Below are 25,342 nucleotides of genomic sequence, written 5' to 3'. Positions count from 1 at the left end.
AGTTGTTATTAACTTAAAATAGACTGTTATAGATATAAGTTGTCATATGTAAGCCTCATGGTAACCACAAAGCAAAAACCTATAGTAAATACACAGAAGATAATGAGAAAGGAATCTAGGCATACCACTAAAGAAAGTCATAAAATCACAAAGGAAGAGAGCAAGAGAAGAAAGGAACACAGACGAACTAAAAAAACAGCCAGAAAACAATTAACAAAATGGTCATAAGTACATACCTAACAATAATTACTTTAAATGTAAATGGACTAAATTCACCAATCAAAAGACATACAGTGGTTGAATGGATTTTTTAAAGAGACCCATCTATTGGGTTGGCCAAAAAGTTTGTTTGGGTTTTCCTATAAGATGTTACAGAAAAACCCAAATGAACTTTTTGGCCAACCCAATATATGCTACTTACAAGAGACTCACTTTAGATGTAAGGATACACACAGACTGAAAGTGAACAGATTGAAAAAGGTATTCCATGCAAATGGAAACTAAAGGAAAACTTGGGCAGCTTTACTTGTATCATACAAAATAGACTTTAAAATAAAGATTTGTATAAGAGATGGAGAATCATAAACAATTATGCACCCAACGTAGGAGGAACTAAAAATATAAAGCAAATATTAACCAACTTAAAAGGAAAACAATGCAATAACAGTAGGGGACTTTAACACCCCACTTACATCAATGGATAGATCATCGAGACAGAAAATCAATAAGGAACAATCTGCCTTAAATGATACTTTATACAAGATGTACTTAACAGATATATACAAAACATTCCATCCAAAAAGCAACAGAATACACATTCTCCTCCAGTGCACGTGGAACATTCTCAGTTTCTGTTTAGAGTAATAAAAAAAGTTCTGGAATTAGTGTGGTTTTTGCACATTATTAATATACGTAATGCCACTGAATTGTACACTTTAAAATGGTTACAATGGTAACTTTTATTTTATGTGTATTTAATACAGTAAGAAAAAAAGATATCATTAAGAGAGTTAAGGCAAGCCACAAAGTACAAACAAGTATTTGCAAATCATATACAGATAATGAGTTTGATTCAGAATATATATATCTTTTAGAAATAAATTTTAAAAGGAAGAAAACCTAATTTTTAAAAAAGGAGGGGGCTTCCCTGGTGGCGCAGTGGTTAAGAATACGCCTGCCAAGGCAGGGGACATGGGTTCAAGCCCTGGTCTGGGAAGATCCCACATGCCGCGGAGCAACTAAGCCCGTGTGCCACTACTACTGAGCCTGCACTCTAAAGCCCATGAGCCACAACTACTGAGCCCACGTGCTACAACTATTGAAGCTCACATGCCTAGAGCCCGTGGTCCAAAACAAGAGAAGCCATCTCAATGAGAAGACCATGCATCACAAGGAAGAGTAGCCCCGCTTGGTGCAACTAGAGAAAGCCTGTGCACAGCAACGAAGACCCAATGCAGCCAAAAATAAAAATAAATTTAATTTAATTTAAAAAACAACGGAGGAAAAATATCTAAATGGGTTCTCAACAGAGAGTAAATGCCAATAGACAATGAAAATAGGTAGATGTGCTCATCCTCTTTAGTAATCAAGGAAATGCATGTTGAAAAAAACACTGTAACACCACTACACACACACAGAAACCTGGCCGCCCAGAGACAGAGGTGAAGCTCAGGACTGAGCAGAAGGTGGGGGAGGTGGGGGGGGGTAGGTCTCCTATTCCACACAGCCAACAACCACTGCTAATACATGTTGAATATTTATAATTATTTGAAGACTTGAGAATCATATTTAGCCATGAAGGGGATTCTACTGATCACATAATCCAATTTCCTCATTTTAGGGTAGAAACTGGATAACTGACCTCCTCAAGATCACACTGGGGGAGACCTTCAAGGTGGCAGAGGAGTGAGACGTGGAGATCACCTTCATCCCCACAAATACATCAGAAATACATCTACATGTGAAACAACTCCTACAGAACACCTACTGAACGCTGGCAGAAGACCTCAGACTTGCTAAAAGGCTAGAAACTCCCCACGTACCTGGGTAGGGCAAAAGAAAAAAAAAACACAGACTAAAGAATAGGGACGGGACCTGCACCTCTGGGAGGGAGCTGTGAAGGAGGAAAAGTTTCCACACACTAGGAAGCCCCTTCACTGGTGGAGACTGCGGGTGGCGGAGGGGGGAAGCTTCAGAGCCACCGAGGAGAGCGCAGCAACAGGGGTGCGGAGGGCAAAGCAGAGAGATTCCCACACAGAGGATCGGTGCCGACCAGCACTCACCAGCCCAAGAGGCTTGTCTGCTCACCCGCCGGGGCGAGCGGGGCTGGGAGCTGAGGTTCGGGCTTCGGTCGGATCCCAGGGAGAGGACTGGGGTTGGCGGCGTGAACACAGCCTGAAGGGGGCTAGTGTGCCACAGCCAGCCGGGAGGGACTCCGGGAGAAAGTCTGGACCTGCCTAAGAGGCAAGAGACCATTGTTTGGGGGTGCGGGAGGAGAGGGAATTCAGAGCACCGCCTAAACGAGCTCCAGAGATGGGTGCAAGCTGCGGCGATCAGCGCGGACACAAGAGACGGGCATGAGACGCTAAGGCTGCTGCTGCAGCCACCAAGAAGCCTGTGTGAAAGCACAGATCACTATCCACACCTCCCCTCCCAGGAGCCTGTGCAGCCCGCCACTGCCAGGGTCCCATGATCCAGGGATAAGTTCCCTGGGAGAACGCACGGCGCACATCAGGCTGGTGCAACGTCACACCGGCCTCTGCCACCGCAGGCTCGCCCCACATCCGTACCACTCCCTCCTCCCGGCCTGAGTGAGCCAGAGCCCCCTAATCAGCTGTTCCTTTAACCCTGTCCTGTCTGAGCGGGGAATAGACGCCCTCAGGCGACCTACACGCAGAGACGGGGCCAAATTCAAAGCTGAACCCCAGAAGCTGTGCAAACAAAGAAAGGGAAATCTCTCCCAGCAGCCTCAGGAGCAGTGGATTAAATCTCCACAATCAACTTGATGTACCCTGCATCTCTGGAATACATGAATATACAATGAATCATCCCAAAATTGAGGCAGTGGACTTTGGGAGCAACGATATATTTTTTTTTTCCCTTTTCTCTTTTTGTGAGTGTGTATGTGTATGCTTCTTTGTGTGATTTTGTCTGTATAGTTTCCCTTTTACAGTTTGTCCTAGGGTTCTGTCTGTCTGTTTTTCTTTTTTTTAGTATACTTTTTAGTGCTTGTTATCACTGGTGGGGTTTTTTTTGGTTTGGTTGCTCTCTTCTTTTTTTATTACTTTTTTAAATTTTTAATAATTATTTTTTATTTTAATAACTTTATTTTATTTTTTCTTTCTTTCTTTTCTTCCTCCCTTTTCTTCTGAGCCATGTGGCTGACACAGTCCTGGTGCTCTGATTGGGTGTCAGGCCTGTGCCTCTGAGGTGGGAGAGCTGAGTTTAGGGCATTGGTCCACCAGAGACCTCCTGGCTCCATGTAATATCAAATGGCGAAAGCTCTCCCAGAGATCTCCATCTCAGCGCTAAGACCCAGCTCCACTCAACGACCAGCAAGCTAGAGTGCTGGACACCCTTTGCCAGACAACTAGCAAGACAGGAACACAAACCCACCCATTAGCACAGAGGCTGCCTAAAATCATAGTAAGGTCACAGACACCCCAAAACATACCACTGGACGCAGTCCTGCCCACCAAGATCCAGCCTCATCCACCAGAATAAAGGCACTAGTCCCCTCCACCAGGAAGCCTACACAACCCACTGAATCAGCCTTAGCCACTGGGGGCAGACCCCAAAAACAACAGGAACTACAAACCTGGGGCCTGCAAAAAGGAGACCCCAAACACAGTAAGTTAACTGAAATGAGAAGACAGAGAAATACACAGCAGATGAAGGAGCAAGGTAAAAACTCACCAGACCAAAAAAATGAAGAGGAATTGGCAGTCTACCTGAAAAAGAATTCAGAGTAATAATAGTACAGATGATCCAAAATCTTGGAAATAGAACAGAGAAAATGCAAGAATCATTTAACAAGGATCTAGAAGAACTAAAGAGCAAACAAACAATGATGTACAACACAATAAATAAAATTAAAAATTCCCTAGAAGGAATCAATAGTAGAATAACTGAGGCACAAGATGGATAAGTGACCTGGAAGATAAAGTAGTGGAAATAACTACTACAGTGCAAAGTAAAGAAAAAAGAATGAAAAGAATTGAGGACATTCTCAGAGACCTCTGGGACAACATTAAATGTACCAACATTCGAATTATAGGGGTCCCAGAAGAAGAAGAGAGAAAGAAAGGGATTGAGAAAATATCTGAAGAGATTATAGTTGAAAACCTCCCTAATATGGGAAAGGAAATAGTTAATCAAGTCCAGGAAGCACAGAGAGTCCCATACAGGATAAATCCATGGAGAGACATGTCAAGACACATATTAATCAAGCTATCAAAAATTAAATACAAAGAAAAAATATTAAAAGCAGCAAGGGAAAAACAACAAATAACACAAAAGGGAGTCCCCATAAGGTTAAGAGCTGATCATTCAGCAGAAACTCTGCAAGCCAGAAGGGAGTGGCAGGACATATTTAAAGTGACGAAAGGGAAAAAGCTACAACCAAGATTACTCTACCCAACAAGGATCTCATTCAGATTTGACAGAGAAATTAAAACTTTTACAGACAAGCAAAAGCTAAGAGAATTCAGCACCACCAAACCAGCTTTACAACAAATGCTAAATGAACTTCTCTAGGCAGGAAACACAAGAGAAGGAAAAGACCTACAATAACAAACCCAAAACAATTAAGAAAATGGGAATAGGAACATACATATCAATAATTACCTTAAATGTAAATGGATTAAATGCTCCCACCAAAAGACACAGACTGGCTGCATGGATACAAAAACAAGATGCATATGTATACTGTCTACAAGACACCCACTTCAGACCTAGAGACACATACAGACTGAAAGTGAGGGGATGGAAAAAGATTTTCCATGCAAATGGAAATCAAAAGAAAGCTAGAGTAGCAATTCTCATATCAGACAAAATAGACTTTAAAATAAAGACTATTACAAGACACAAAGGACACTACATAATGACCAAGGGATTGATCCAAGAAGAAGATATAACAACTGTAAATATTTATGCACCCAACATAGGAGCACTTCAATATATAAGGCAAAAGCTAACAGCCATAAAAGGGGAAATCAACAGTAACACAATCATACTAGGGGACTTTTTTTTTTTGGCGGTATGTGGGCCTCTCACTGTTGTGGCCTCTCCCGTTGCGAAGCACAGGCTCCGGACGCGCAGGCTCAGCGGCCATGGCTCACGGGCCCAGCCGCTCCGCGGCATGTGGGATCTTCCTGAACCGGGGCACAAACTTGTGTCCCCTGCATCGGCAGGTGGACTCTCAACCACTGCGCCACCAGGGAAGCCCCATAGTCCCCATAGGGGACTTTAACACCCACTTTCACCAATGGACAGATCATCCAAAATGAAAATAAATAAGGAAACACAACCTTTAAATGATTCATTAAACGAGATGGACTTAACTGATATTTATGACATTCCATTCAAAAACAACAGAATACACTTTCTTCTCAAGTGCTCATGCAACATTCTCCAGCATAGATCATATATCGGGTCACAAATCAACCCTTGGTAAATTTAAGAAAATTGAAATCGTATCAAGTATCTTTTCTGACCACAACGCTATGACACTAGATATCAATTACAGGAAAAAATCTGTAAAAAATACAAACACATGGAGGCTAAACAATAAACTATTTAATAACCAAGAGATCACTGAAGAAATCAAAGAGGAAATCAAAAAATACCTAGAAACAAATGACAATGAAAATACGACAATCCAAAACCTACAGGATGCAGCAAAAGCAGTTCTAAGAGAGAAGTTTACAGCAATACAATCCTACCTCAAGAAACATCTCAAATAAACAACCTAACGTAACCTAGAGCAATTAGAGACAGAAGAACAAAAAACCCCCAAAGTTAGCAGAAGGAAAGAAATCAGAAAGATCAGATCAGAAAGAAATGAAAAAGAAATGAACAAAACAATAGCAAAGATCAATAAAACTGAAAGCTGGTTCTTTGAGAAGATAAACAAAATTGATAAACCATTACCCAGACTCATCAAGAAAAAAAGGGAGAAGACTCAAATCAATAGAATTAGAAATGAAAAAGGAGAAGTAACAACCAACACTGTAAAAATACAAAGTATCATGAGATTACTACAAACAACTATATGCCAAAAAATGGACAACCTGGAAGAAATGGACAATTTCTTAGAAAAGCACAACCTTCCAAGACTGAACAAGGAAGAAATAGAAAATAGAAACAGACCCATCAAAAGCACTGAAATTGAGACTGTGATTAAAAATCTTCCAACAAAAAAAAACCCACGACCAGATGGCTTCATAGGCAAATTCTATCAAACATTTAGAGAAGCGCTAACACCCATCCTTCTCAAACTCTTCCAAAATATATCAGAGGGAGGCACACTCCCAGACTCATTGTCCGAAACCACCATCACCCTGATACCAAAACCAGACAAAGATGTCACAAAGAAAGAAAACTACAGGCCAATATCACAGATGAACAAAGATGCAAAAATCCTCAACAAAAACTAGCAAACAGAAGGGCTTCCCTGCTGGCACAGCGGTTGAGAGTCCAACTGCTGATGCAGGGGACACGGGTTCATGCCCCGGTCCGGGAAGATCCCACATGCCGTGGAGCGGCTGGGCCCATGAGCCATGGCCACTGAGCCTGTGCTTCCAGAGTCTGTGCTCCACAACGGGAGAGGCCACAACAGTGAGAGGCCCGCGTACCACAGAAAAAAAAAAAAAAAAATTGGAAACAGAATCCAACAGCACATTAAAAGGATCATACACCATGATCAAGTAGGGTTTATCCCAGGAATGCAAGGATTCTTCAATACATGCAAATCTGTCAGTGTGATACACCATATAAACAAATTGAAGGAAAAAAACCATATGATCATCTCAATAGATGCAGAAAAAGCTTTTGACAAAAGTCAACACCCATTTATGATAAAAAAAAAACCCTCCCGAAAGTAGGCATAGAGGGAACTTACCTAAACATAGCAAAGGCCATATATGACAAACCCACAGCCAACATCATTCTCAATGGTGAAAAACTGAAATTATCTCCACTAAGATGAGGAACAAGACAAGGTTGCCCATTCTCACCACTATTATTCAACATAGTTTTGGAAGTTTTAGCCACAGCAATCAGAGAAGAAAAAGAAATAAAAGGAAACCAAATCAGAAAAGAAGAAGTTAAAGCTGTCACTGTTGGCAGATGACATGATACTATACATAGAGAATCCCAAAGATGCTACCAGAAAACTAATAGAGCTAATCAATGAATTTGGTAAAGTAGCAGGATACAAAATTAATGCACAGAAATCTCTTGCATTCCTATTGCACTGCTATACACTAATGATGAAAAATTTGAAAGAGAAATTAACGAAACACTCCCATGTACCACTGCAACAAAAAGAATAAAATACCTAGGAATAAACCTACCTAAGGAGACAAAAGACCTGTATGCAGAAAACTGTAAGACACTGATGAAGGAAATTAAAGATGATACCAAGAGATGGAGAGATATACCATGTTCTTGGATTGGAAGAATCAACACTGTGAAAATGACTATACTACTCAAAGCAATCTACAGATTCAATGCAATCCTTATCAAACTACCAATGGCATTTTTCACAGAACTAGAACAAAAAATTTCAATTTGTATGGAAACACAAAAGACCCTGAATAGCCAAAGCAATCTTGAGAAAGAAAAATGGAGCTGGAGGAATCAGGCTCCTGGACTTCAGACTATACTACAAAGCTACAGTGATGAAGACAGTATGGTACTGGCACAAAAACAGAAATATAGATCAATGGAACATGATAGAAAGCCTGGAGATATGGTCAGCCACGCACATATGGTCACCTTATTTTTGATAAAGGAGGCTAGAATATACAGTGGAGAAAAGACAGCCTCTTCAATAAGTGGTGCTGGGAAAACTGGACAGCTACATGTAAAAGAATGAAATTAGAACACCCCCTAACACCATACACAAAAATAAACTCAAAATGGATTAAAGACCTAAATGGAAGGCCAGACACTATAAAACTCTTAGAGGGAAACATAGGCAGAACATTCTATGACATAAATCACAGCAAGATCCTTTTTGACCCACCTCCTAGAGAAATGGAAATAAAAACAAAAATAAACAAATGGGACCTAATAAAACTTAAAAGCTTTTGCACAACACAGGAAACCATAAAGAAGACAAAAAGACAACCCTCAGAATGGGAGAAAATATTTGCAAGTGAAATAACTGACAAGGATTAATCTCCAAAATACACAAACAGCTCATGCAGCTCAGTATCAAAAAAAACAAACAACCCAATCCAAAAATGGGCAGAAGACCTAACTAGACATTTCTCCAAAGAAGATATACAGATTTACAACAAATACATGAAAGGATGCTCAACATCACTAATCATTAGAGAAATGCAAATCAAAACCACAATGAAGTATCACCTCACACCGGTCAGATGGCCATCATCAAAAAATCTACAAACAATAAATGCTGGAGAGGGTGTGGAGAAAAGGGAACCCTCCTGCACTGTTGGTGGGAATGTAAATTGATACAGCCAGTATGGAGGTTCCTTAAAAAACTACAAATAGAACTACCATATGACCCAGCAATACCAGTACTGGGCATATATCCTGAGGAAACCATAATTCAAAAAGAGTCATGTACCACAATGTTCATCGCAGCACTATTTACAGTAGCCTGGACATGGAAGCAACCTAAGTATCCATCAACAGATGAATGGATAAAGAAGATGTGGCTCATATATACAATGGAATATTACTCAGCCATAAAAAGAAACGAAATTGAGTTATTTGTAGTGAGATGGATGGACCTAGAGTCTGTCATACAGAGTGAAGTAAGTCAGAAAGAGAAAAGCAAATACTGTATGCTAACACATATATATGGAATATTAAAAGAAAAAAATGTTTAAGAAGAACCGAGGGGCAGGACAGGAATAAAGATGCAGATGTAGAGAATGGACTTGAGGACACAGGGAGGGGGAAGGGTAGGCTGGGACGAAGTGAGAGAGTGGCATGGACATATATACACCACCACATGTAAAATAGATAGCTAGTAGGAAGCAGCCGCATAGCACAGGGAGATCAGCTCAGTACTTTGTGACCACCTAGAGGGGTGGGATAGGGAGGGTGGGAGGGAGATGCAAGAGGGAGGAGATATGGGGATATATGTATATGTATAGCTGATTCACTTTGTTATACAGCAGAAACTAACACACCATTGTAAAGCAATTATACTCCAATAAACATGTTAAAAAAAAAAAAAAAAAGATTACACTGGCTAGCAGAGCCAGAACTCAAACCTCACACCTTCTAACGGCCAATTCATGCTCTACTGTGCCCCAGCATCTTAACGTGCATGAATGTAAGAGCCACACTTTGTCACTCCCCACTCCCAACCCTCCAAAATCTTCGTATCACATTTTTAAAAAATTGTTTTAATAGAAATTTTTTTTTAAAAAATCCAAAGTCTTTTCCATGGTCCGCAGTGATCCATGCAGGATCTTGCCCAGGTCTCCAGCCACATCCTCCCTACGCCCCATCCCACTCCACTTCAGCCCCTCAGCCTCTTTGCTGCTCCTGTCTCCCTTGGGGTCTTACATTCCTGGATTCCCCTGCTGGAACGCCCTCCCCCAGGCCTCCACATGGCCTTTCGAGTATTCCCATTTAGAATTTAAAATGCTTTTATCTTTCTTTATATTTTTTAAATTATTTTATTCTCATAATTTGGGTTAAATTTAATAGAAAACAACCCTTTTATAGCAAAGTTGGTAATAGAAAATTGTAATACTTAGAAAATACATAATACTTAGAAATAGCATAGTATACTGGTTGGTTACAAAATAGATTTATAAAAATCTAGAGCTTGATTATATATCAACTATATCTAATTACAACATATCATGAAAATTCACCTGTTCACAAGAGTAACTACAACCATAATAATACTCAGGAATACATTTAACAAGAAAAGTATTGGAGTTTTAAAAACAACACTGAGGACTTCCTTGGTGGCCCAGTGGTTAGGATTCCGCCTGCCAATGCAGGGAACACAGGTTTGATCCCTGGTCCGGGAAGATCCCACAACTAAGCCCGTGCACCGCAACTACTGAAGCCCACATGCTGCAACTAGTGAAGCCCGCGCACCTAGAGCCCCTGCTCTGCAACAGAAAAGGCACCGCAAATGAGAAGCCCGTGCACCACAATGAAGAGTAGCCCCCGCTCGCAGCAATGGGAGAAAGCTCGCGTGAAGCAATGAAGACCCAACACAGCCAAAAAATAAAATAAAATAAAATAATTAATTAATAAAAAATAACAACAATGCTTAAACTTTTATTAAAGGAAAATAAATTTGACAGATTAAAGTAGATACACTACTTTGTTCTAGAAAAAAAGCTTTTAAGAACATAAACTATAAATATGCTTATATTTTAGATGTTTTACAGTGAAGATGCCTGGGGGTATTTCACTGGCAGAATTTGTAGATATTATCAGATACTAGAACAAATAGAGTCTCACATGCCCTGCAGAGACAGATCCAGGTTTTGAGTGGCCTGAGGCTTACACACTTTGGGGAGAAGACTCTCTTTTTTTCACTGCAAAATTATGCATGTGAAAGCGCTAGGGCCCTTCCAGGGGCATTAGAAAGGGCTACGGAATTGAAAGGCTCTAATGCTTACCAGTAGATCCACCTCTGATGTTACGAAATGTAAAACTGAACAGCACACATTTATCGCAATCAGCACCCTGTCATGTGCCCACGGACAAACAACCAGAGAGAAACATCCAGAGCAGACCCGATGAGAGTTCCACCAACACAGGCTCAGAGGTGCCAAGAATGAGAACTAGCCCTACCCCAAGGTATGCATTTCCACCAGTAACCAGAGCTCCACAATGTAACTGGACCACAAGCAGCAAAGATCAATTTAAAGAATGAATCACCTGTGATTAGTGACTTACTAGGAGAATGAAATGGTTATGCTTATTGCAAAAAAATGTCTGTATCTGGGGAAAGCCAGATGCAAGAGCAGAAACTCTGAAACATGTTATACAAAAAAGACAAAAGTGGGTGACAAAGGAAACTACTTATAATAGTAACCACTGATACTTACAATGGCACTTACTATATGCCAGAAACTGTCCTAACTACTTCATATATAGGTATCCATTTACTCCAGACAAAAACCTGTGAGGGAAGTACTATTATTTGCCCCAGTTTAAAGATGAGGAAAATAAGGCACAGAGAGATCAAGTAATTTGACCAAGGTCACACAGCTAATAAGTAACAAATTTAGGATTTGAACCCAGACGATCTGGCTCCAAAGTCCACAGTCTACTCTCTAACTCACAGGAATTCGATTAACTCAGAGATGGACCTCAGACTACAACAGAAGTTCCCTATAATGAAGAAGGAATAGAAAACTGCTGGTAAGCTCACTCTAGAACCTCAAGAAACACATTATCTCATCCAATGGAAATTGGTCTTGTTTCCTACACATATTTTAGTCATAACACCTATCCTTAGAAAGTGATTACGTGTGACGTCTGAAAATAAAAGAATGACCCTGTTTAAAAACAAGTTCTGGGGCTTCCTGATGGCACAGTGGTTAAGAATCCACCTGCCAATGCAGGGGACACAGGTTCGAGCCCTGGTCCAGGAAGATCCCACATGCCGCAGAGCAACTAAGCCCGTGCGCCACAACTACTGAGCCTGCACTCTAGAGCCCGCGAGCCACAACTACTGAGCCCCTGTGCCACAACTACTGAAGCATGCGTGCCTAGACCCCATGCTCCACAACAAGAGAAGCCACCGCAATGAGAAGCCCGCACACCGCAATAAAGAGTAGCTCCCACTAGCCACAACTAGAGAAAGCCCACGTGGAGCAACGAAGACCCAATGCAGCCAAAAAATAAATAAATAAATTTTTAAAATATATATTAAAAAAGTAAGTTCCGAATTACATATTTGATCTTCAGCATCAAGCTACTCATCTTTTTCCAAGAAAATTCAAGTCTCTACCCTTTTTTTGATATTGTACTGTAATCTATCCTAGTCAGAACTGAGTTAACCTAAAAATCAGCTTACTTTACTATTTTACTAAGTGTTTAACTCACTTATTTACTATTTTAAAAAGTGTTGAACTAATTACTGCAGTAGATTTTAGGAATTCTCTTCAACTGTGACACTGTTCTCTACTTGTTGGGATAGACTATGAATGTGAATAAATTCATCTTTAATTAAGTTACATGTGAGTTTTCTCTGCAAAGAATCATTTAAAGTATTTATGAAATGAACTATTTAACCAAACCCATTTTAAAGTTTTTAAGAGTTACAACTTCAGTTTAACCCTTTCAATTTCTTTCATCTAAGCATTCACAGTAATATGTTCTTTTCATGGGTCTCTTTTCTGTACAACTCTGATTTACTGAAATGCATAGAATTCCCACCACCTCACAGGGGTGCAGTGAGGAAAAAACAAACACAAATCAACAAGCGCTAAAAGAACACCCTTTCTAAGGTCTTATATATAAAGCTAAAGAATGGAAGGAGGAAGGAAACGTATATATAGAGGTGGTCAGTGAACACACTGTTTAAGGCAGTCCCCCTTCCTTAAACTAGCACAGTGTGGTTTAACAGCACGCTAGCCAGAAAGATAAGACATCTTGTTTCAGCTAGTCAAATGGGATGTCACTTCAGAGAAGGTACCTGACTTGGTTGTTTGTTCCCCAGTGTCTTCACCTGTGAAGTAGATGGTGGGCAAATGTGTTGGTTGTCTACAGATACACTTTATGGAGGTGCTATGGAGAACAGAGCATTGCAAGTAGGTGTGCAAAACCCCTGTACTTTTGTGAACTCTATGCTATGTAAAGTCTAAGAACAGAGGGAAACACAAGGGCCAGGAAAGTTAAGACTCCCAGGTAATCCAGAAAAACATGGGTGAGTGCAAACAACAGTGGCACACAAGGATAACTCCAGGTCTCAAGAGGCCCCCTTCAAAACAGACTGGATGCAGTATAGGAAAGTTTGCCATTTTGAATCCAGAAAGGCAGAAGTATAACTTAATCAGACTGTAAGCTTAACAAAACCAGAATCATTCATCTTTTAATTCCTCCATCCCTACCATACTGTACATACTCACTAAATCTTTTCTGTACAAATGATGAATGAATGAAAACAAATGAGCTGAGTCCCATGAAACAGATAAGTGCACAGACTCTCTTTTGCCAGGAAATATATATACATGAAATAAATATATTTTACATATATATATTCCCCTAAAAGGAGAAAAATTCACATGTTACAATCTAATGAGCAGGGAATTGCACCTATCCATGTTACTTTTTGCAGTGGCAAATAAAATTAAGGAACAGCTATACCTATGTGATTACTTGGAATAAAGACAGAACTTTTCCAAAAGTCTTCACATACAACTAAGATGATGCGGGTGGGGGCGGGGGGGAACTCCTTTCTCGCAGTCTATTAAAAATCACTAGAGATTTCATTTAAGTCTCTTACTTACTCATTTAATTTTATTTAACAACTATATTGCACATATTTTGTGCAATTTTTCAATTCAGGTGTTTACCAATGTGGTATCATGCAAATACTATAGGCAGTTGACTAAGATTAAAAATAAAAGGTAAATGAAGAGCTTTGGTAAGAAGACTATAACAATGTTTTTAATTATCTGAAGTAGCAATCATCAAGCCATCATGAGATAATATTTATCTCAGAAGTACAGTATATTCACAAAACCCAAAGGCTAATAACATCAAGAGTTCTCTTAAGAGAGTCATGGAATTACTGAATAAACCAGGTGTTTCTAAGTGCCCTTCTATAGGTGATTCTCTACGTGTACCTGACCAGTGGCTAAACCATGTTCTAAATGGATTTAGAAACAACTCAAAATGTAGTTTCACTTTCTCAAATGGCCATGTGATTTCTTCTGACAGTTCATACTCTGGCTGTTTACAATAATGTCCACATTTTAGTTTGGGGGAGAGCTTAATACTAATAAATACTAAATAAAAACACAGTTTTGATTCAAAATTTAAATAAGGCATCTTCTCAACAACTAAAATGGAACAAAACTGCATGGGAAATAACTATCACAATGTCGCTAAAGATCTTTTTGCTTACTTGAAATACTAACTGATCATCACTATTGTAATTTTTACCAACAAAAACTTTTTTGAGCAGGCAATGGGTGCAAGATATTGTGTGATATGTTGAAATTAGGAGGCAACAACCTCTGCCTTCAAGGAGATTATTATGTAGTTGGTGACTTTAAAGAGGCAATAACAATAATAATACATATAAATTTAACAGTAATTCTGAAGGGGCTGGCATTTACAACTGGGGGGTGGGAAGGTGAACAAGGTCTCTCACTTAAGAGTAAGTCAGACAGAGAAAAACAAGCATCATATGATATCACCTCTATATGGAATCTAAAAGAATGATACAAATGAACTTATTTACAAAACAGAAACAGCTGGGGATTAACAGATACACATTACTTTACATAAAATAGATAAACAACAAGGTCCTACTGTATAGCACAGGGAAGTATATTCAATATTTTATAATAACCTATAATGAAAAAGAATTTGAAAAAGGATACATATATACACACAAACACACACAACTGAATCACTCTGCTATACACCAGCAACTAACACAACATTGTAAATCTGTACTTCAATTTTTTTTTAAAATAAATTTTTTTCAAATTTAAAGAAAAAAGAGGACTTGAAATGGGAATTGGATGAACAGAAGGACAACTGTTCAGCACAGCAAGAGCAAAGCTTCAAAGGCAAAAAAGTGACAAGTATTTTAAGCAAAGGGGTCTGAATAGTCACTAGATGGAGTCCATTCTGTGAACAACCATATTATTTAAGCTGTGTAAGTGCCCTCACCTACCTGGGCAACCCAAACTCATCTTTTCCAAAACAAAGGCAGTGCAATCAGAGAGGCTGATCTGAGTTTTGATCCAAGCTTAGCAACCAGCTTACTGGGTGACCTGGAGCAAATCATTTCCTTACCTTCAGTTTCCACAAGTGGAAGAGTTGAAGGTTACTCTTTAGAGTTCCTTCCAGCTCTAAAATTGTACGACTTCTTCATTACTAACAAATAATCATCCCCATGAATGGGTAATTATCAGCATATAAATCTATGTAGGTCTAGAACAGAACAGTTTCACAGACACACCAAGCCCTCTTCCACCCCAGGGCCTCTGCACATGATGTTCCCACTGCATGAATGGGCTCCTTCTGCCCAACACTGCTCATACTCCAACCCACAGCCAAATGGAGACCTTCCCCAATCCCTCCCCAACCCCACCCCTCACCAAAAATCCATATAGTCTGCACTTTTACCACCAATGCTTCCTCTACTCATATAATTTGGTCTCTTTTTTAACTGTTCCTCAGGGTAAGTGCTATCATACCTATCCTCATCAACAAACACTTAATAGAAGCTACTAATTACAGAACTAGCTTCAAAGATTTCTAAGAATCCCCAGCCCAGCAGTTCACGATGCAGAGAAAAACAAAACTCAGCTTACGAAAATCATGATGTCAGATACAGTTCCTTTTTTTTAAAATCAACAAGTGACACGTACTTCTGATTAAGACAAGTTTCCTTCAAGATAGGCAGGTGGGAAAAGGGGGTGGGGAGGAAATGCTGTTTATTTCAGCTATACGGCCATTTCCCAAACACTCTAGGAATTGTTCTTTTCATAATTGCCTTCAGTGCCTACAGCACAGCTTTTTGAATATATTCAGTCCTAAAATAGCTATATAAAACTCTGATGGAAATTTGCCTTTTTGGTAACACTAAAAATTGCCGAGAGCTAAGTCTTCTGAATAAAATAAACTAGGTAATATCATGTATGAACAGAAATGCTGATTTTTCTTAAGGCCTTTGTCTCTCTCATCATGATACAAATCATCACTGAATAAACCACAACTATCACAGCCAGATCCAAGAGTATTTTTTGAGATCTAGAATCCTTTTATTATTTCTACTTTTAAGTAGCATGAGGACCAAACCTTTGATTAAATTCCCTCTTCATTTACTACAAATTACTCATACTGTACTGTTCTCCAAAAAATGCTTTACATGACTCATAATTATTTAACACAGAAGAATAAAAAGTTAAAATTGAGGTGGGGGAGAGAGAAAGTGATTAATATTCATCTCAGTGGACCAGGCTAAAATAACTTATTTCGCAGGAAGGTGATCTTCAGCCCCTAATGATGACCATGAGAATGAGAGGAGGAGAACAACTCTAAGGATTTTTAAATCCAATTTCATGTTTGCAGACTCTGATAGACAATCACTGAGTATTCATGATGTAGTTGGCATTTTACAACAAACGACAAAGGACAGCATTTCCTCCATGCATTTCTCTTCCTTGCACCATGGACATTTACAAACTTTATGTCTTGACCTACTAAATGCAATGTGTGATCAGGGATTAGATCCTGGATTTGGGCAAGGAGGGGAGGTTGAGAAACAGCTATGAAGACATCAGTGGAATGATGAATGAAATTTGACTATGGACTCTGGACCACTTAATACTACTGTATCAGCGTTACATGTCTTGATTTTGATCATTGTACTGTGGTTCTAAAAGAGAATGTCCTTATTTTTAGATAATACACAATGAATTATTTAACAGCAAAAGGGGACTGTCTACAGCTTACTTTCCAATGGTTCGGAAAACATGCATATGAAGAGGAAGAGACCAAGGAAGAGACCAAGAGAATGACAGAGCAAATGGGGCAACCATAGGTAATTTGTGAATCTGAGTAAAGGTTACTTGAGAGTTCCTTGTACTATTCTTGCAACTTTTCTGTGAGTCTGAAACTATAGCAAAATTAAAAGTTACAAAAATATTTTTGGAGTGTGGATGGAACAAATGGTATTCTCCCCCTTTTCTATCTTAAATAGGTTTCTGCTTCCTAGAGGAAAAAAACAGTGAACATTATTAAATGAAAATGGATAATTTGTCAAATTAAGAAGGTAAATCAGACCCTAGGACTTCAGACCTGCATCTTGGCTCTTTTAAGTGATGAGGAAGGTCAGATCCAGTCAGTAAAATAAGAAAACAGATATGAATCAAAAGTGGGGAAAGAGACACCAGAGAGGAAACTGAGACGCAAGACAGGAAGTTGATACCACCTTATTTCGGAAACAAGGAAACTCAACTGCCAAAAAGAAAATGAGTTTTCATCGGATAATAGAGTTGAGAATTTTCAGAGCCCTAGTACACTAACCACTGTACCGTCTACAGAGCATCTAGAGCTGTCCCACTTTTTACAAGCTAGTGAATTGTCTGATAACCTCTAAAGTCTGATGCAAACACTTCCAATTGTCCTATAGTAAAAGAAACTATTTTGTCCACCCCACACGCGCCCCCAGAATCCTAGAAAGTGCCAGAAGATATAAATCTTCAGGTAGCAATTAGAAAGGTCTTGTAAACCTATGCTCCCCACTGGGAGTCCACCTAGTCTAGGGATACAACTAAGGGAGAAATATCTGATCATTTCAGAATCTTAATAAGCTCTTATGCCTATATCACTAGAGTCTCCAGGTTCCAGGGGTGGTAAAGAAAACAACTCTATATGCCCCAGAAGGACTTAGAGAAATATGAGAGGTTGCCCAGGATATTCAAGAGACTCGTGCCATCATCTTATAACTACCTCCACTATCCCGACAGTTAACCTGGGTAAAAGGTTAAATTTTCAAAAAACTCATCACATAGAATGTTTGATTTCAGTACAACTGGAATAAAACAATAAGGGAGGCATTATAGGAAGAGCACTGAACTTAGAGTCAGAATACCAAGGCTCAAATCCTGACCCTTCTACTTATTAGCAGCATGACAACCCTTCTGGTTGTTCATGATGTTTGCATAGGATAAACCTGCCCTGCCTGCTTCTAAGGGTTGAGGTCTCCCCATGTCTCCTTTGGACCCATCCAGCCATCCAATGTGTATTGAGCACTCAACTCTGCACTAAACTCTCAGAAATACGAAGATAGAAAAGCTATGAACCCTGCCCTCAAAGAGCTTAAAGTCCAATGGGGGACACAGATATGTAGATAGAGTCAAGCAACCAAGATGTCATGATAAAAATATGAACAGGGCACAAAGGGCCGAGGTGGGCTGGGGATTCCACCACTGGTGGGAGGGATACAGGAAAGGCTTCAGAGAAGATGGGGATTGAGCTGAGTCAGAAAAGATGAGTAAGTGATTACTAGGGCACTCAACACATTTCTGATGGATAAAATAGATATGGATAGATAGACAGATCCTGGTAGGCAGGTAGAGGAATATATCACTTCAAGTTGATTGAACAATAGTAGCAAAGGCACAATGTGAAAGAGTAACTGCAGGTAGAAGACAGCTGGGGATGGAGGAAGGAGAGAGGGAAGACAAGGAAAAAGGCCATCAAGTACCTTGTATTCCAAGCTAAGGAGTTTTAACTTGATCGTAGAGCAGATGCAAATCTACAAGTTTTAAAAATCCCTTTTATGGTTTTATAGTTGAAAGATGAAGATCCAAAAGTAAAATCAACTAGGGCAGTAATCCACCAAGAGAAAGGAGTTGGGAGCTGCAATAAGGTTGTAATGAAGGGAAGGAGAATTCACAGGACTTCGAAATAGATCGGATGTGTGCTGGGTTGAAACAGTGATGGCAAGGGAGTTAAGGGTGTAAAGAGACAATATATTTATATGAAAGCAATTTCTAATCTATAAAAACAATTGAAGAACACTGTTTCCTAAAGTCCAATTAGATAGTGGCAGCATCAGACAAAAATCCCCGTTTTGTCTGACGTTAATTTTCTTCTACCACAAAGAAATTTTTAAAAAAAATCATAGCTGAAAGTAATAAAAGTATCCTCAAAAGTTTTAAAATAAAACTTCATCTGTATTATAGAGAGATTTAATAGATTTTTTTCCTACGTTTCCCCAGAGTATCAAGGTTGTTTCAAGACAGGCTCTGAAGAAACAGCCCTGCAACTCATTAGTATTTGACCTTGTGTAAGTTTTTAAACTTTCTGAGCCTCGTATCACTCATTTTTGAAATGGGGGTACTAATAAGACTTCATACGGTATTGTTTTGAGGAATAAAGAAAATAATGCACGTACTTATTTAGCACAGTGCCTGGCCTGTATTGGGTACTCAATAATTTGTATCATAATTACTACTAATGTGCACGAAAGAGTTAACATGACAGGCCTATGATGCTGCCTACAAGGTTGGTCCTTGGCTGGGTTCTGGGAACTCGCACTTTGAGAGGGGAGGGCTCTCCCATTCCCAGCACTGATAAGAATGGCTCACTGGGCCTAACCTGTTTGTACAAACAACCTGGCTTATGCTGAACCCCTGCTTTCCTTCTGGAGTCTGGAATTTTGGTACATGCTTAGACAGAGGGTGCCTATGTGACCAGCCTCCAATGAAAACCTTGGCCACTGAGTCTCTAACGAGGTTCCCAGTTAGAAAACATTTCACAATTGTCACAATCCGGTAATGGAGGAATTATATACCCCCTTTGTGGCTCTGCTGAGCAAGGACTCTTGCGAGCTTGTGATTGGTTTCCTCCAGACTTGCCCCAGGCACCTTTTCCCTTGCTAATTTTGCTTTTTCTTCTTTCACTGAAATAAATCATAGCAGTGAGTTAAACTCAGCGCTCAGTCCCCTGAGTCCTCCTAGTGAACTACTGAACCTGGGGGTAGCCTTGGGGATCCCTGACACAACTAGTCTCCCTATTCCTCAACCCTATAAACTATTGTCAGTTTTCATAATAGAGGAGTGTTACAGACAAGAAACCAACAAAATTGGTAATACCAAAGTCCAATTATAAAAATGTCCTGATTTCTTAGCTAACAATAGTTGCAGATTTACACGCTACTCGAAATTTTTGTATTCAAATATCTAAACATATAAAAATCTCTCCATTCCTTGTTTTCTCACCATTATTTAACAGGCCTTTTTTCTTTCTTTTTTTTTGCGGTATGCGGGCCTCTCACTGTTGTGGCGGAGCACAGGCTCCGGAGGCACACGCTCAGCGGCCACGGCTCACGGGCCCAGACGCTCCGCGGCACGTGGACCGGGACACGAACCCGTGTCCCCTGCATCGGCAGGCGGACTCCCAACCACTGCGCCACCAGGGAAGCCCCAAAAGGCCTTTTTTCTGATTAAACTCCAGTCCTGTTCGTCCCTGGATTCCATCTCAAAACCATGTGGAGGCCCCAGCAGAACGTCGGGTGGTCTAACCCCTGTGTCATTTAGTTCCCTGACCAGAAAGCAAGAGCGCAGTTTCCTTTGTTCTGTGTTATTATAAGAAGAGCAAACAATATAAATCGTCAGTAAGATCTTTTATTGGTTCACTAGAAGATGCAGAAACATAAGCTAGTTGAGAAAGAGCAAGGAGGACAAACCAAAGAATGGCCCACAGCAGAAACAGAAACACAAGTTTTACATGAGACTTGGAAGAAACAGCTTAACTGAATTTCTCATCGTCTAGAACAGAATTTCTTAGCATACTTTGAAAAGTACAATAAACTGTACTTAATAGGAAAATTTTCAGTAAAAGCTTATTGCCATCCTATCGAAGGAGCTGGGGTCCAGAGAACCAGGAAAAGATTCATGTCTGACTCTGCGATTAACTGAGAGTTTTAATAAAGGATGAATGTCACTGAATTGCTACAAAGAAACTAGGAATCATAGCTACTAGATCAATCAGTAGCCTACCCAGTATTTTTTTTAAAAACAGAACTATGAACAACTAAAATAAATATCTCTGGGGCTACCGCAGAATGGCCCCCATGGTTTTTCTAATCCACTTAGAGTCTTACAAGTCTTACACTTTTAACAAAATATTTTCTTTTAATACCTGTTGATTCTGGGCACTGGGCTGGCAGGGCCCAGCCCTGGGCTCCCTGGCTGAGGCTCCTGCCCCCTGCTTCCACACGTAGCCATCTCTCGGGACAAGTGGCACAAGAGCCACAAGACCGGGGACAAGAGAAAGCCCTACCACAGGAAGTGGAGGTGTGAGCTGGAACGCCCTGCTGCCAAAACCAAGATTGGACCCCGCCGCATACACACAGTCCATGTGCAAGGAGGGGCAACAAGAATTACCGGGCTTTGAGGCTAGACGTGGGGAACTTCTCCTGGGGCTCGGAGTGTTTGTACACGCAAGACAAGGATCATTGATGTTGTCTACAATGCATCCAGCAACAAACTGGTCCGTACCAAGACCCTGGTGAAGAACTGCATCATGCTCGCTGACAGCACACCGTACCGGTAGTGGTACAAGTCCCACTGTGCACTGCCCCTGGGCCACAAGAAGGGGGCCAAGCTGACTCCTGAGGAGGAAGAGATTTTAAACAAAAAACGATCAAAGAATATACAGAAGAAATATGATAAAAGGGGGCTTCCCTGGTGGCACAGTGGTTAAGAATCCACCTGCCAATGCAGGGGACACGGGTTCGAGCCCTGGTCCAGGAAGATCCCACATGCCACAGAGCAACTAAGCCCATGCACCACAACTACTGAGCCTGCGCTCTAGAGCCCGCAAGCGACAACTACTGAGCCCATGTGCCACAACTACTGAAGCCCACGTGCCCTAGAGCCCATGCTCCACAACAAAAGAAGACACCGCAGTGAGAAGCCCACGCACCACAACAAAGAGTAGCCCCCACTCGCCGCAACTAGAGAAAGCCCGCGCACAGCAACAAAGACCCGAAGCAACCAAAAAGTAATTAATTAATTAATTAAAAAAAACTTTCAACATAAAATACACTGCTATAAATAAATTTTTTTAAAAACAGAAAGAAATATGACGAAAGGAAAAAGAATGTCAGGACTTCCCTGGTGGTACAGTGGTTAAGAATCCGCTTGCCAGTGGAGGGGGCACTGGTTCAAGCCTTGGTCCGGGAAGATCCCACATGCCGCAGAGGAACTAAGCCTGTGCACCGCAACTACTGAGCCTGCACTCTAGAGCCCACAAGCCACAACTACTGAGCCCCCATGCCACAACTACTGGAGCCCGCATGTCTACAGCCCATGCTCCGCAACGAGAGAAGCCACCGCAATGAGAAGCCCGTGCACTGCAGCGAAGAGTAGCCCCTGCTCGCTGCAACTAGAGAAAGCCCTCAGGCAGCAACGAAGACCCCAACGCAGGCAAAAATAAATGAATGAATGAAGAAAAAAAGAAAAAGAATGCCAAAATCAGCAGTCTTCTATAGGAGCAGTTCCAGCAGGACAAGCTTCTTGCATGCATCACTTCAAGAGTAGGCCAGTGTGGCTGAGCAGATCACTATATGCTAGAGGAAAAGGAGCTGGAGTTCTATCTGAGGAAAATCAAGGCCCAGAAAGGCAAATAAATCCTCTTCCCTCCTATCTTAGCTCATATAATAAAGGTGTTTATTGTTCTAAAAAATGTGGGTTACCCACATTACAGCCCTTTTCAGATCACAGCTTCTAGGGCGAGGGAGATGAAAACAAGAACATTTACCCAAGGAAAACAGAGAACTGGGCAGATTAACCCAAACAGGGAAGAAACATAACAGCGAAGTGCTACTGGGCTTACCTAGGAGCTAGGCTGAGAGCTGTCAAGAAGGAATTCTGCCTAGTACTATCAGAACTTTTATTGTCTCGAGAATTCAGATTCTTATCTTAAAATTCCTGACTTTTTAATATAGTTAACTATTTCTTTTTAACTGTGGGAGGCAAACAAATCTGCAACCATATTTTCAACTGAAGGTCATAAGTTTGCCAATGAACATCAGTCCCCAAGAAAAGAATCCAGGAGGGATCAGAATGCCCAGCTCATGGGAGGGGGGGGGTTCAGGCAGGACTAGCTAACGGGACTAGGCTCCCTGGGCCAGTCAGCAGGAGCCAGAAAGGAGATGGATTCTTCTTGTTTTTTCTTTTTTTTTTTTTAATTGAAGTATAATTGATTTACAATATTGTATAAGTTTCAGATGTACAGCACAGTGATTCAGGTTTCTTGCAGATTATATTCCATTATACGTTATTACAAGATATCGGGTATAATTCCCTGTGCTATACAGTAAATCAATGCTAAGTGTCAGAGGCTGGGCTGTTACATGTTGTGACAACCTCTTCATTCTGTCCTTTCTGGTTCTCATGGTGGCGGAGGCTGCTGCCAGGAAAGACAGTGGGTCAGGTTCTGAAATAAGAGGGTTTCCACTGTTCTCTTTATTCTGCTTAAGCTAAAGCAATTAGGGCACTTTTAACTTTGTATCATCTTTGTATTATCATTTACCATCTTCAAAGTGACTTAACAATTGCAATGTATTTCAATTGTATGGGTCCATGTTTCTAAGCAGGTAATGTAGGATTCTGAGGGTTTTTTTGGTTAGTAAACGACCACACTTTCCCACGTTTACTGTTACATTCCTATTCTTTTCTTATGATATTATTCAAATTATGACAAATCATTATTATACAGCAAAAAATTATTAATGTTTCCCCTTAAAATTTATTTTAGATTTTAAAATAATTCATATTTCTAGTCTTATCTGAAACCCTTTTGGAATCCTGAATTTTTCAGATTTCATAAATGTAATACAGCACATACACCATATACACTCCCAGCAAGAACTGGACAGCCCCACATAATTAAACACATTACTAATTCTGCACACACACACACACACACACACACACACAAATCACACTAAGATAAAGACTAAAAATAGCTTCATCTAAGGTCAGGTTTTGCAACTGAAAGAGTTTTTGAAGTTTGGGTCTTCAGCATTTTGGGGTTTAGGAAGGTGGATAAAGGACTATAGTCCTAAATTACGTGAACAGGCAAAATTCCACAATGACAAGGTCACAATGACAAGCCAGAGCAGAAATGAACAGAGTTAAGGACTCTGTTGAGGACCACCAGCAAGAAGCAATGCCATTCTGTCTGTATTGGGGGAACCAAAATACAGAGAAATCAGTGGGAGAAATTAGTGGAAGTAAAACAAAACAAAAACAAAACAAAAATGAGTAAATCCATTTCTGAGGAAGGTGCTCTAGGAAAATAGCAGAATAAAATAAACTAAAATCAAACATCAAGATCACCAACAACCTACTGTAACCAAGTAGACAATGGCATGTGGTCAAAAAGGGCAACACAGTCTCCCAGCCATTCCCTAGAACCCAAGAAAATTTCTAAAAGGGAGGAACGTGGCTGGGCCTGCAGTACTAGATGAGGCACTCCCAAGATGGCAGGAGAAAAAAAGATGGGTCGGAGGCCACTATATATGCATGCACCTCCTCTAGTGGTAGAACCAGAGGCTAAAACAACTGAAAAGCCAGGAGCTGGCTGACAACATGGCCCCCCTCTGCCAGCTGCTCATTGACCAGGTTCTTAGTGAGCCACTGCCCTCTGCTCCCATCAAAGGAACTTTGCACTAGCTGCTTATCACAAAAAAAAGTTGAACAGTTCTGTTGTCAGTCAACTCCACCAAATCACTAAGCAGTTTTAAGTAACTTTCACTTAATAATGAAGAAATATTCATATAAAGTGATGAACACAGTTTATATGTGCTAAAGAAGACTTTTATACATAATATGATAGTTTATGGAAAAGAGCCATGTACACAAAATACTTAATGAATTCCACAAGGATCTAAAACTGATGTAGGGATTTGTTTTCTCTAACACATTAATTCACTAGGCCGATATAAAATTGTATACGCATGTATATACTAAACCCATAATTACCAGACTTGTGAAAAATGTCTATCCACATCCTTAACTTTATCTTTCAAATCCAAATGATAATAAATCATTACCTTAACTTCATTAACCTAAAGCTTACTCCATAAGATTTGGAGGGTATGCGGAATGTCAGTATTATAAAACAGTATCAACATGGAAAGCAACAAAGTAAACTTTGATTGTCTCCTACCTCTGCCCGACCCTCATAGTAGGTTAACATGGACTCTGTTAGCACAAAAAGTCTCTCTTTGTAGTTTAAGGGTGATGTCTTCTTTTTCTGCTGTGACCTTTTAATAAGAATCTCTTCCAGAATAGTGTTAAAATTCATCTCGGTCTTCTGATCACTGTTTCTCCTGCCATTGAAGATCCCAGGGTTCTGAAGGAAGAAAATAAACAGTTGCAATAAAATGCGACATGTT

At 40.3% G+C, this 25,342-nt stretch overlaps 1 protein-coding gene and 1 pseudogene across 12 annotated transcripts in view; one reads left to right on the top strand and one right to left on the bottom strand.

Annotated features, from left to right (window-relative positions):
• Positions 1–25,342, bottom strand: part of TEC (tec protein tyrosine kinase) — a 155,414-nt gene that overhangs the window by 73,511 nt on the left and 56,561 nt on the right. For all 12 annotated transcript variants that reach the window (XR_007477202.1, XR_007477201.1, XM_049709457.1 and 9 more), the window contains exon 2: positions 25,114–25,299. Coding sequence is in view for 10 of the 12 variants with exons in the window: in XM_049709457.1 (XP_049565414.1) it covers positions 25,114–25,299 (186 nt within the window). In the remaining 2 variants the exon portion in view is untranslated. The remainder of the gene's footprint in view (positions 1–25,113; positions 25,300–25,342) is intronic.
• On the top strand, positions 19,710–21,977 carry LOC105747926 (40S ribosomal protein S8-like; annotated as a pseudogene).

This window comes from Orcinus orca, chromosome 4 (assembly GCF_937001465.1).
Source record: "Orcinus orca chromosome 4, mOrcOrc1.1, whole genome shotgun sequence".
Taxonomy (NCBI): Eukaryota; Metazoa; Chordata; class Mammalia; order Artiodactyla; family Delphinidae; genus Orcinus; species Orcinus orca.
This window is presented reverse-complemented; position numbering and strand designations above follow the sequence as displayed.